Genomic DNA, 14457 nt, shown 5'->3' with positions numbered 1-14457 from the left:
AATAACTTAAGTTATCAAAATAAATATCATACGTTGTCATAATTTGTGACATAAGTTATGAGTTAAGAAAATAAATAACTTAAGTTATCAAAATAAATATCATACGTTGTCATAATTTGTGACATAAGTTATGAGTTAAGAAAATAAATAACTTAAGTTATCAAAATAAATATCATACGTTGTCATAATTTGTGACATAAGTTATGAGTTAAGAAAATAAATAACTTAAGTTATCAAAATAAATATCATACGTTGTCATAATTTGTGACATAAGTTATGAGTTAAGAAAATAAATAACTTAAGTTATCAAAATAAATATCATACGTTGTCATAATTTGTGACATAAGTTATGAGTTAAGAAAATAAATAACTTAAGTTATCAAAATAAATATCATACGTTGTCATAATTTGTGACATAAGTTATGAGTTAAGAAAATAAATAACTTAAGTTATCAAAATAAATATCATACGTTGTCATAATTTGTGACATAAGTTATGAGTTAAGAAAATAAATAACTTAAGTTATCAAAATAAATATCATACGTTGTCATAATTTGTGACATAAGTTATGAGTTAAGAAAATAAATAACTTAAGTTATCAAAATAAATATCATACGTTGTCATAATTTGTGACATAAGTTATGAGTTAAGAAAATAAATAACTTAAGTTATCAAAATAAATATCATACGTTGTCATAATTTGTGACATAAGTTATGAGTTAAGAAAATAAATAACTTAAGTTATCAAAATAAATATCATACGTTGTCATAATTTGTGACATAAGTTATGAGTTAAGAAAATAAATAACTTAAGTTATCAAAATAAATATCATACGTTGTCATAATTTGTGACATAAGTTATGAGTTAAGAAAATAAATAACTTAAGTTATCAAAATAAATATCATACGTTGTCATAATTTGTGACATAAGTTATGAGTTAAGAAAATAAATAACTTAAGTTATCAAAATAAATATCATACGTTGTCATAATTTGTGACATAAGTTATGAGTTAAGAAAATAAATAACTTAAGTTATCAAAATAAATATCATACGTTGTCATAATTTGTGACATAAGTTATGAGTTAAGAAAATAAATAACTTAAGTTATCAAAATAAATATCATACGTTGTCATAATTTGTGACATAAGTTATGAGTTAAGAAAATAAATAACTTAAGTTATCAAAATAAATATCATACGTTGTCATAATTTGTGACATAAGTTATGAGTTAAGAAAATAAATAACTTAAGTTATCAAAATAAATATCATACGTTGTCATAATTTGTGACATAAGTTATGAGTTAAGAAAATAAATAACTTAAGTTATCAAAATAAATATCATACGTTGTCATAATTTGTGACATAAGTTATGAGTTAAGAAAATAAATAACTTAAGTTATCAAAATAAATATCATACGTTGTCATAATTTGTGACATAAGTTATGAGTTAAGAAAATAAATAACTTAAGTTATCAAAATAAATATCATACGTTGTCATAATTTGTGACATAAGTTATGAGTTAAGAAAATAAATAACTTAAGTTATCAAAATAAATATCATACGTTGTCATAATTTGTGACATAAGTTATGAGTTAAGAAAATAAATAACTTAAGTTATCAAAATAAATATCATACGTTGTCATAATTTGTGACATAAGTTATGAGTTAAGAAAATAAATAACTTAAGTTATCAAAATAAATATCATAAGTTGTCATAATTTATGACATAAGTTATGAGTTATGAAAATTAATAACTTAAGTTATCAAAAATAAATCTCATAAGTTATTAAAATAAATGTGAGTCATAAATAAAAATATAACACCGATAACTAAGAGATGGATGATTGAAACAAAATAAGGGAGTTTAGATTAAGAAATTATTAAAAAGATGAAGAAATGTTGAGAATAAAATTCATCGTAAACAAGATAATGAAAAATATAATTTGCTCATTTGTAAATTAATAAAAGAGAATGGACCAGTGAGCTCATAGATAAAATTTATATAGAAAAAAGGTAGGGAGAAAAGAGCTTTAGCTAAATATCAGATGAATAGTTGTGTAAATATTTACCAAAAATGGAGCTAGCATTTTATGTAACGCGTAATATGAATTAATGGAGAATATATATAGCCCGTCTAAAATAGCTGAGATATGGCTATTTATGATGATGATGGTAAGAATTTGATAGAGACCAATTGGCTTTGTCAAAAGTCCGATAAATTCTAGGAAAAAAAAAACTTTAAATTTTCCAAAAATCACTTCAATTTGGCAAAGTCTAGGTTAGGAATATCAAAAATCTCTTTTCTCTTTCTACTTCATGTTGATAGGCTAAATAGAATGACTGAAAAAGCGATTAATGAGGGGGGGTTCTTAAACCCAATGTCAGATCACCTTTGGCTTAGAAAATATATATTTTGCGACTAAAAATTATTTTGAAGGTAGAGGGAGCCTAAATTTATCAATAAATACTGGTTTTATAAAGTTTAAAGCCTAGTAATCAATCATTTTAATAAATCAAAATATGGATAAATCTTAATCGACTCTATGAGATCAAAAACTCTTGCATTCGACAATAGATTCCCTCTTAAAATTTAGCAAACCAATGGATTGCTTCGCAGAGACATTGCTTAGCGGTTAAGGTCAACGGATCGCATAACAAATGCACAAGTAACTTTACACACTCCATTCATTGGACCTTCGCCTAAACTTAACATGCAAGCTACCTTGTGTTGTGAAAAACGACGACAATAAAACGAAAAATGGAACGAAAAAATTTGCACGCAGAAAAATACCAAAGCGACACACAGATTTTAATGGTTCGACAAATTTGACTACATCCATGGAGCTGCAGAGGATTTTACTATTTCGAGGAATTACACCGTTGAGCGCTTCGACGTTTACAAGAAAATATCTATTTTCTTCTCTCCCTTCTTCTCTCTCTCTCTCTTCATCTCTTTCTCTCAGCTCTCAAGAAGTCTTGGCTTGGTCTTGCTTGGCTTGACTTCTCCTTTAAGCCAAAAGAGGCTATTTATAGAAACCATGAGAGCGGTATGTGGGAGGTAGGTGAGCGGTATGTGAGATTCTTAATTATGAAGCTAATTAAATTTCGGTGGACCGGGTCTCCACATTACCCAACAATTCTCCCACTTGAAGACTGGGACACTGACTGCATCACCTACTGGTTGCGTCATCTACTACTTGTACCGACCTTTTTCCTCAAGCATGATATCCTCCACCTCTGCAACTCGAAACCTCTGTCTTCATGCCAAAAGACCAACTGAAGTTGAGCACAACTTTAACTTCTCACGAGTAACACCCTCAGTTGACATATCACCGTCAAGCTCTTTCCTGGGTTACTTGTTACTTCTGTATCTGCTTTTCTGTATCTGCTTATAACTCTCACTGAATGAGCAATATCCTGCCCTTGCTAAAAGCTCTTTCCAACAAGTCCAGTTTTGTACCTCTTACTGCCACCAAGTGTGCAATGTCTTCTTTCTTGGTAGAAGTTTTGTCAGCTCTCAAGTCGGATTCCTTGGTAGGGAATTCGTCTCTTCCTTCTTGATCAGCTCTCACTTGCTTGAATTCTCATCTTGCAAAATTTTTTCATAGTTTTGTGGTTCTCCACAATTTTTCTGTACAATGTTTAGTTTTCCTGTCTTTGGCGCTCTGCCACTTTTCAGGAAATTAACTTTCTTCTACTTCCCCATAATGCACCCCTGACTCATGTGTCCTCGCCTGAGTAAATCTATATTCATATAAAATGTGTTGATTTTTTTACCCCGAGCCAGTACTAATGCTCTTTTGGTAACCTTTCAGGTGCTATCTGAGAACACTACCGAATGACCATCATTATTGAGTTGCCCAACAGAGATGAAATTTTTCTTCAACTCAAGAACATGTCTAACCTTATGCAAAGTCAATTTGCTCTTGTTAGGGAGTGCAATATCAACGTCTCCCATCTCCACCACGTCCAGAGCTTTTTCATCAGTTAGATATACCTTCCCAAAGTTACCTGCATCATAATTTCACATTAACTCCCGATGGGAAGGTGTATGGAATGAAGCCTCTGAATCCAGTATTCAGTCATCAACAAAACTGTGAACTGTCAGCAATAATGCATCTTGTATTTCTTCAGTTACAGTATTAACGTCATCATTCTGCTTCTTTTGAGGACTCCTGCAGTTTCTTTTTATGTGACCAACATTGCCACAATTCCAGCAGGTTGTCTGCTGACCAGACTTTGATTTTGATCTTCCTCTGTTTGAGTTTATATCATGTGATCTCCCTATGGAATCAACAATCAGTGTCGAACTCAAACCCGAGATCTAGCTAGAATCTTTCCTGCGCACCTCTTCAGCCAAAATCAAATCATGAATATTATCATATTTCAGCTTAAATTTACCTGTAGAACTGTTAATTGTAATCCTCATGATTTTCCAGCTATTTGACAATAAAGCCAACAATATCAGCGCATGTATCTCATTATCAAAATCAATTGCAACAGACGAGCAACAGACGACAATTGATTTGAACAGACGACAATTGATTTGTGATAGTATTGAAATCATTCAGCTGTTGAGCAACAGAGACACATTTCAGCATCTTCAAGTTGAATAACTTTTTCATCAAATGCACCTTGTTATTCGCCCATGGCTTTTCATACATGTCTGATAAAGCCGTCATGAGATATGCAGTAATCTTCTCCTTGATGACGTTGTGGATGACCGATTTCGACAGGGTTAATCGTATAACCCCCAGAACCTGTCGATCCAAAAAATTTCATTCCGCCTCGTCCATCTTTTCTAGTCGCTTTCCCAGTAACAGAAAATGAAGTTTTTTCTCATAAAGGTAGTCCTTATCTGCATCCTCCAATAAACAAAATCTGTGTCATTGAACTTCTCGATCCCGATGTCATCACTTCGTTTCCGCCCATTGTTCTTCCTAAGATTCGAACCCAAGGTTCTGATACCAATTGTTGTGAAAAACGATGACAAAAAAACGAAAAAAATGGAACGAGAAAATTTGCACGCAGAAAAACACCAGAACGACACACAAATTTACGTGGTTCGGCAAATTTGACTACGTCCACGAAACTGCAGAGGATTTTAATACTTTGAGGAATTACACTATCGAGCACATCGACGTTTAAAAGAAAATCTCTAGTTTCTTCTCTCCCTTCCTCTCTCTCTCTATTCCTCTCTTTCTCTTAGCTCTCTAGAGGACTTGACTTGGCCTTGCTTGGCTTTGCTTGGTTTTGCCTTGCTTGGCTTAGCTTGGCTTTTTCTTTAAGCCAAAATAGACTATTTATAAAAACCATGAGAGCGGTAGGTGGGAGGTAGGTAAGTGGTAGGTGGGATGTGGTAGGTGGTAGGTGAGCGGTAGGGGGAAAGTAGGTGAGCGATATGTGGGATTCTTAATTAGGAAGCTAATTAAATTTTGGTAGACCGGGTCTCTACATTACCCAACACCTTGATCCTACTATGGTGCAATTTATTGAGAAAGCACTCAATAAGAATGAATGAAAACTAAGGATCCACAAAGCTAGCCCCAATTAATTGGGACAAGGTTAATAATGATGATGTCTCTAAGAAACACAAAAGTATGTAGATTAAGTGAAATAATGCTCAGTCAAACACACAATGAATGGCTTAATACTACATATACATAAAAGGAAACAAAGTGGTTTTAGAAATTGGTTTTATAGTTATGTATAAACAAAATTGAAATTGAGTTCTCTACAATCTTACATCATTCTGGAGTTGGAATGATTCCCAGAAAATTCAGAGCTCCCGCCTACAGAGTTCTGCAAGTATAATGGAGCTTTAATAAACATATTTTTCGAATAGCAGTACTTTTCACGGACGGAAAATTAAGTACTGCAGAATCTAGAACCAATCAGCACATAAAATTTATTGGAAGCCATCAACGACATACATGCAAACACCGAAAAATATACTGAGTATTTTCATATCAAAGACCCAAATAGTTAGATTAAGGTTAATGATGATGGTGAGGATAATTTTAAAACCAGAAAAGAGTCCAAGCAAGTTAACTTACAGCCCATGTAAAAAGTAAAGTGACATCTGCAGGTGTTTTTCCCGAATTGCATAACTGGCAACACAAAAATGAAAAGAGAGATGATTTAGCTAAAAGAGATATCTTTATATTTTTTATATAAATCTCCATTAGTTTCTTACAGTGAATGTAAAAACTGCAACAGGATAGCTACTTTGTTGATAATTATGGGGTATGACTGGTGAAATCTGCCGACACGTTATTTTGAGGTCAGGGTCAGGTTCACCTACAGAAATGGCAAGAAATTATAAAGAATCTTGTAAATGGTTGGTGAGCTGATAGTTCACTTGTGCAAAATACCATCATAGACAGTCCATGATCTTGGATATAAAGCATGGTAAGTGCAATTTTTTCCATTGAGGTTCCAATCCCAAGATTCAATGCCAGGATTTCTACTCCCACTGCAGATAAAAAATTCAGCTATTCTTCAGTGCAACCCATATAGCAATTCTCAATAAATTACGCCATGGTAGGATTCCAGGATTGTCAGTGAAAAGCACCTTTTGTTTGTTTTTTTTTTTTGGAAAATTTACATATATACCACAAATATTTAGTGTATTTCCATATCTAACACCCAAAGTTTGATATTTATACTTATAACACTTTGGTATCATAAACGTATGCATGAAAAGGTGTATTTTCACCTGTAAAAAGGTAGTAATGTTAAAAATGTGAGTGGTATGCATGTAAATATGAATGTTTAGGTGTTAGATATGTAAATACATAAGAATTATGTGGTATGAATGTAAATGCCCTGTTTTTTCATAAGATAATGACTTACCTAGGAATTTGTGCACTTCTTGGAGACAATACAGTAGAATACCTCTTGCCACCAGGACGTGAAATGAAAACCTGGTGAAATTCAAATCCAATGCCAAATTAAACTTTAACTCTTGCTATTGAATGATATCTACTAAAATGGAGGTGAAAATACTGTTGGCAAGTAAAGTTTCTGACAATTCAAGTTGGCAAGTAATGTCATACATTACGCCTTCATTTAAAGCTATTTTTTTTTGGGTATGGTAGCCTCTTCCATTCTACGATGACTCAAGATCCTACTTTTAAGAATCTTTTTGTTATATCAAGCCCATTTAAGATTTCAATTTTGGTGAGACAACAAACATGATTAGAACTATGACATTTAAATTAATCATAATAAAGCATAAGACTAGGATGGTCTATGCTGAATTAAAGAATTTCATAACTAAGAAAGCTCGTTTGCATACAATCAACTTCAAAATTTGTTGCCACCTAACCCTAATAATAAAAACATTCATAGATCTTCACGACAAACACTTGTCACTTTGTCATGAATTCATTTCTCCTGACACTCGAACTAACCATATTGACCAAAAGCTTACATGGAGCGCACTACAGCTTCTTAAGATGATTTATTCATAAAGTGTAATTGCATGATCCAATGCAATTGTTGGTAACAGCGATGACTTCCTAGTGAACCCTATGTGAATGGCACCAATATTGCATAAGATCACTGAAGGTGGGTCTCGTTTTCTGTTTAACGCTAAATAGAAATAAATACCAAATGTTACGCCATGTTCATTTCATATGCAGAAATACTTACAGAAAACTGATTTGCTAGGACAGGGCTTTCTTCACAAATTTCAGGAAACAATTGCCAATGTTGAAAATACCCTTTGTAACTTCTTCCAATGCTTCCTGCGCTGCAATTTGCCACTCAAAAATGTGAGAATACATGATGGGAATTACATATTCCAAGACATTGCAACTCAAAAGTTTAGCATCGTAAGGAATTTAATCTAACTAGGTCATCAAAGAGCTTACGGAGCCAACAATGCACATTAGCAAACCAAATCTAAAAACGATCAAAATACTAGAGAACACATCCCATTCTCAATCGATCATCATCATCGATAGGTACTTTTAGCAATAGCATAAATCAGAAAAAAGAGAATACAATGCAAACTTATAATGAACATATTAATGATAACTTTATTGGCTTCTAATGAATATAACATTTTAGATTTAAATTAGAAGTGTAGGATTTAGTATGAGTGCCTCTCCACAAATTTTAACAATTTTAATCTAAACATGACCCCCACATCACAAAGTCTATCTATAAGCAAAAAGCATATGAATTTGTTTTGTCATTAAATTAGATTGGGAGAATTTGGATCACTTTATTAATATTATATATTTTCTAGAGTTTTCTTTAGGGGACAGTGATGGTGAAATTATGGTAGATTAGCATTTCTGTAAACATGATATGGCAACGCACAACATTACCTAGCAGGTTGTTATTTTGTTCTTTTGTTACATTATGCCTCAGTCTATTTAATGCTTTACTGTGATCGACAAACCAATAATTAAATTATTTGGATGAAATTCTCTTCTTTATATGCTAAATGTATGATTTATGAATTATGTTTTGATAGTAATTCTAGAAACAAATCTGCGAGAAATTGTTTCAGTAACTCTGATTTCATCATTACCTCATTTCTCTTCCATTTCTTTCCCTTTTGATTTCCCTATCTCTTTGAAATTTTGATACTGAAATTTTGAAATCTAAGTGAGTTTCAAAAATTGTCACAGCAGTCTCATAGATCCCCTGTATTCATTAGCAAAAAACCACAGTTCTGAACTCAAACATGGTGCTTCTCACCTTTAGAAGCAAAATATTTTAGCAGTTGCATCATAAAAGAAGATTGCATGATAGTTTTCTTTCAAAATTTTAATGTTAAGGATTCAATTTTTTTTATATTTTTACTAAAATTTTTAAAAGTTCTGGTTATCACACATTTCAAAACTTTCACTTTGGTCATTTTTTTCATTGCATCAATAACTACTTTGTGTGGATTACTTTGCATTTAATCTTAGATTCTCAAAAGATTTTCTTGAATAATACAAGAGCATAACCTGTCAAAGTATGCAGGCAGAAATAACACTCACTCATGAGATTCAAGATCTTGAAAGAATAATTTGCTCACGCCAGAAATTATTACATCAAAATGTGTGATGAAGGATACGAACATACCCAATGCCACCTAACGGAACGCCCAAGGAAGATGCAGCCTCCCACTTCTTAAAGGGATTATAATTGGCAAACTAAATCACAAAAGCAACCGTTAAGTCACTAAAAAGTAAATATAAGCTAAGAAATATTGTAGACACAATGGATTATTTTAGAACTTACCTGTCCCTTCAAAGTTTCTTTGATGTAGTTATGACACAATTTCAAAACCATCGGGCCCTTAAATAATAGAAATGAAATAAAGTCAGATACTTGAACAGACAAAAAAGTATCTAAATGATTTGCTGTGTAAAAACGAGTGTCGTTGCATAACTCAAGGAAGAGATCTATGTTCCTAGATTATTTATAAAATTTATTCATCATCAAATCTCATTTATAAAGAGGAAAAAGTAACATGGACCTCAATCATGTATAGAAATGATGAAGAGAATACAAAATCAAATTTAGTGTTAAATTCAACAGCAACTTCACACCAAGATTCTATTATTCAAGTAAGTGTGAAGCAATAATATTTCATTTTATTTTCCATCAATAAAAAAGAGGCAAAATGTCGAAGTACAGAAAATGGAACAAAAACCTTACACCGGATGCAGGAAGAGTTTTTGAACTTGTAAATCTATATACCGAAAGGCAGAATGTGCAGAACAAGGGACATTAAACACAAGTTAGGAGAAAAGCAACCAAGGCCCCATTTTGCTCCTATGCTATCTTGAGATGTGTTTTTTGTATTGTGTTGTGATTTAGAGTAAGATGGATGATTGTTTCATGCTATTAAGATTGTTGTCTGAATGATGCTATAAAAGCTAAACTTGTGGAAATAACAATTGTGGAACTAAGGAGAGCTAGTTAAATGACAAAAGTAAACATTATTAAAATATATATATATATATATATCAATAATTTAATAACCCAAACATTAACTAGTACATTATTATTGACATAATTAATTTATTAGCAACTCATTCATCAAATCTTCCATTACTCCCTCTCTCCCTCCCTCTTAGATCCCAACTTCCTAACCAGACTATTTTCTCCCTTCGTATCCCACTATCCGGAAATGACATTGTAAGTGAATTAATTATGTAATCATGATGATATTGCTTAATTTCTATAATTATAAAAAACAAGAGCATTTGAGTATAGAAACTTAATCACACCCTATAACAAAAACTATGATCTACTTTTTAAAATTGATTAATTACATGCATTCAAATTAATAGGGAGGATATGTAGACCATGAGAAAAACTATGCATGAAAGAAGAAATTAAAAAAAAACTAATTACTAGTCCAAATATCCTTCAAATCTAAAAAATCTAAAACTTCCTTGAATGATATAAAGGTGCCTATTAGGATATAAGCAAAGCATCCATCTTAAGTGATGAGAAAATAGCATTTGTATCCGATATTGTCTTGCTAATATCACAAATTTTGAAAACAAGAATTAATCAGCAATGTTTATTTTTTTTCATCGAGCACAAAGATCATGGAGGACAAATTTGTGGAGCTCATCAACGTCAGCAGGCTAATTTCAAAATTTTGGGGTTTGTTTTATGAATACTTTTAAACCATTTATGCCTAAAAAATTAGCTGATATTAAGTAATAAAGGGCATAAATCAAAGTTTAAACCTCGAAGTATTTCTTCATTCGGCAGATTGATGCTGAGAAAAATCTCATTTAAATATTCTTGCAGCACTAAAATCATCAATTAAAATTGAAGGAAAGTTTGGATCTTCAAGTATCTGAAAAGCTTATTAAATAATGAAAACTTACAAAATTGAGCTTCTCCATTGCGGTCATAGAAAATTCTATAACACCCTTTCCCTCATCAGTTAATTTTCTTTCCCAGGCCAGTTGTGGGAGCTTCCCAAGATCCAACTTGACCTAGAACAAGAAATTACAAATAATCAAGCTACCTTAAGATATTCAATGAGCTTAGTAAGAAAATAAAAAATGGCGTTAGTTCAAATTATCAACTAAGAGTAAGGTACAAAATATATTAATGATATTGATATGAAGCTGCAGTGATCAATAAATGGAAGAAAACTCTATTTGTCCATTTTGTCACGATCACTGAGGTCAAAAGTGCAATGTTGACTTATTGACAGATTCACAAGAACAAAATTGAAATATCTTAAATTGGAGAATTTGAGAAAAATAGTTGTGTGTGGTTTTTAAGGAAAGAACAGACAAAGGAACAAAACTGGTGTGTATCATGTTAAAATACTACTGCAGTTATAATTGTATTCATATAACGCTATTCTATACAGTTCTGAGTTAGTTACAACATTATTGGTCCACTACAATAACGAATTAATATATAAACAGTAAAACAGATGGCAAAAGTCAAGACATTATGAATTAAGAATGGGCAATTAAGTCTTTGGGAGTGCATTACTAGGGATGTAGATAAAGTATCAATATTATTACACTTTATGCCTTTCTCATACATGTAAAGCATTTTATTGTTTCTTATCATTTGTCCAGAGGAAAAAGAGGATGCAATTAGGTAAACTGTTCTAACAAACAAAATTCAAAAATTAAAATTTCCGAAGTGGGCAAATTTCAAGTTAAATAAATTTATTCATATAAAAACATGTCTGGAGTGTCACACCACAGGAATATAGCATCAACTAGTTCAGAGGAATCATTTTCATTCTTTTCAAACTCAGCTACAAACATTCATTATTTCTACCTTCTTTGAATAAAACCACCAGCAAAATCATGCGAAAGAAAAACAAAAAAGCCAGCTCAAACATGCCCAGTCTTATTTTGTCAGTGCGTGGACAACATCTTAGCAGTGCTGAGCAGCTGTTTTTCTACACTTAATGTAACTGTGCTTTTGGTAAGCACGATGCAAAACTCGAATGTTTTCTCAAAAAGAGATTTTGAAGTGAGTAAATTTAGTCAAATAAATAAATCAAATCTGGAGTGTCTTACCAAGTTCTTATGAGCATCTGCAACGAATTCAGAATAATCTGTTTCATTCTTCGCGTTCCCATTGATAAACATCTTGTCCTTGACCTACTTTCTTTGACATCATCAGCAAAACCATGCAAAACAATAAAGCACCCAGATCAAAAAGTATATCCGAATATATTTTCTCATATTTCGTGTACCAAACAAATCTAGAGTGAGAGGAACTGGTTCTCTACATGAAATACAAAGTTTAACTCAATAAGAGTAAATATTACATTATTGATTCAAAGCAGTTTGCAAAATAATTTACATTGAAAAAGGAGGAGATGACCCCTGCAAATACAGAAAGTGCACATAAATCTCTAGAGTCAACAGCACATGTAACACTTAATAGGTAGCAGGGACAAGAAAGAATATGCGAAGCCAGCTTTATATAGTTGCAATAAGGCTACCGATAATGATAAAGTAAAAAAATTATACCCATACATAAAACAAAATTATAGTGCAAGTAATTGTGAGTTATACAAGGAAAACTGACAATAAATTTTAAGTTGCTTTATTCAATGTTAAGAAAAAAAAGCCTGAGGAAGGGGAAACAGACATCAAAATGTCGCTTGAAATAATCAAGTATTGTAAATGGAAACGTCACATTAATACCCCATCCCCCACACACCATATATGCCCTAAGGCACCCCAAATATGGAAAATATAAGGAACATCATAGAGATTCTCAAAATTTAAAATATGTATTTTTAATGAAAAGAACATATTTCAGGCATAATTCATCAACTCACCAAGCAATGAATGCTAGATCAATGCAAGGCCCAAATTCCAAAGGTATCATATCATATGAGGATAAAGTTTGGAAGGCAATGATTCTCGTTACATATAATAATGTATCATTCAAAATTTAAATGGAAAAATCATTTGTAAAGGGAGAGCATGCACACCTATCATTGTAAAGTTTAAGGAGAAGTTGGTGTGTGAAGCCTTACTCTTATGCCATAGAGAAGACATTTATACGAATCAAGGAAATGACTTCCAGAACATAATGGAGACGAGCTCAGCATTTATCCATCATTAACTTCAATTAATATTTAGTTATGTCGATTATATTAAATATATCTAAGGATAGATATCCAAAGCTTTAGAATATGAATAAATTATAAGAAGATATACATGCATTGTAGCAAAAAGGATTCATTCCTTTCTTCAAGAATTTTGAGTCAATTTAGGGGCCAAGTCTGGCTAACTTAATCTTATAATTAGTTAATAACCACTACTTAATATGGTATCAAACATAATGATCTCAAGTTCCAATCTACGGGTGTAAATATGAAGTTAGATGTGAGATATGTAAATACATAAGAATTGTGTGCTATGTATGTAAATGCCCCTTTTCTAATTAAATTTTGTCGGATCCTTTCATGGGCCGTTTTTCTTGCAGCAGCCAAAGGTATATCAGCAAACATTAATGAATCTTCTCGACGTAAAAGTAAAAGAGCAACGAAAAACTTTAACGAACTCTTTCTAGTGACAAATATACTGAAACTTTTGCGATCAAATATGCGATTGGATGAAAACGGGTGCTTATCATTCCCATGCTGTTCGGTTTTCTTCGGTTACAAATTTAAAAAAAAAAAAAAACATTTCAAAAGCTTTACAAACCACTGGTAAAACTTACTTCAAGTTAACAGGATCGAGGTTTAGCAGATAGAAACATTTGAATCACAGCCAAATACTTCTGTTATCGTTTTTAAATAACTCTCGATAAAGATTCCACGCTAAAGAAAACACAATCACCGAACCATAAAATTTCGTCCGCTCACGAAAACCGAATCCCAAAAACAAAATCAAAAACAAAAAAACATGTCAGCGGAGAAAGTGCGGAGCCAGAATAACCATACCTACCTAGACCAAACAAAGATTGAGCAGTCAGAACGCCAGCTGCACCACCAATCGCTATATATAGACCGATGAATCTAAGGCGTTTAAAATAGATAACCATTCACGGCGCCGTTTGGCAATCAAATATTAACCAATTTCCGCGCAGCCAACCTCCAAAAAGCATATTACCTTAGAAATCTTCCACAGAAACCGCAGGATTCCTCTAGATTAAATGATGCAACGATACGGATTCAGCGAGATGGAACAGAACACGTCCCTTGGAAAATAGTAGCAATCACTGAATCAATATAGCATTATTGAAATGGGTGAAAAGTCACCAGGGGGCATGAAATAAAAAAGATGAAGGACAATGGTGGTACCTACTTTCTTCTTCCGGCGGCGCCTTTGACGAATGAAAACTTACGCAATGTCCCCATCGCCTGATCTGGACAATTCTATTGACCCAACAACTCACTGCAGCTGGGGTCATTGTTTGAAAATTTTCCATTGTAAAAGCTCGGTCAGATTCGAGAAGGGAAAAATCGTAGGTGGCGAAAGCTCGGTG

The 14457-nt window shown here is 32.5% G+C and overlaps 1 protein-coding gene across 5 annotated transcripts in view; it reads right to left on the bottom strand.

The window, feature by feature from the left end:
• The window catches only part of LOC110021586 (non-lysosomal glucosylceramidase-like), a 33575-nt gene extending 19118 nt beyond the window's left edge, over positions 1-14457 (bottom strand). Inside the window, exons 1-12 of one of the 5 annotated variants that reach the window (XM_020720142.1) lie at positions 14273-14457; positions 13917-14190; positions 12027-12119; positions 10860-10970; positions 9250-9306; positions 9091-9161; positions 7660-7759; positions 6859-6929; positions 6378-6478; positions 6200-6303; positions 6060-6113; positions 5750-5805 (exon numbers count right to left, since the gene is read on the bottom strand). In XM_020720142.1, coding sequence (XP_020575801.1) covers positions 5750-5805; positions 6060-6113; positions 6200-6303; positions 6378-6478; positions 6859-6929; positions 7660-7759; positions 9091-9161; positions 9250-9306; positions 10860-10970; positions 12027-12098 — 797 coding nt within the window. In that variant the 5' untranslated portion in view covers positions 12099-12119; positions 13917-14190; positions 14273-14457. Of the gene's footprint in view, positions 1-5749; positions 5806-6059; positions 6114-6199; positions 6304-6377; positions 6479-6858; positions 6930-7659; positions 7760-9090; positions 9162-9249; positions 9307-10859; positions 10971-12026; positions 12120-13689; positions 13774-13912; positions 14231-14272 lie in introns of those variants that run through there. The other 4 variants (XM_020720144.1, XM_020720141.1, XM_020720140.1 and 1 more) reach the window with 4 other exon arrangements.

This window comes from Phalaenopsis equestris, unplaced genomic scaffold (genome assembly GCF_001263595.1).
Source record: "Phalaenopsis equestris unplaced genomic scaffold, ASM126359v1 Scaffold000135, whole genome shotgun sequence".
In the NCBI taxonomy this organism is placed as follows: Eukaryota; Viridiplantae; Streptophyta; class Magnoliopsida; order Asparagales; family Orchidaceae; genus Phalaenopsis; species Phalaenopsis equestris.
This window is presented reverse-complemented; position numbering and strand designations above follow the sequence as displayed.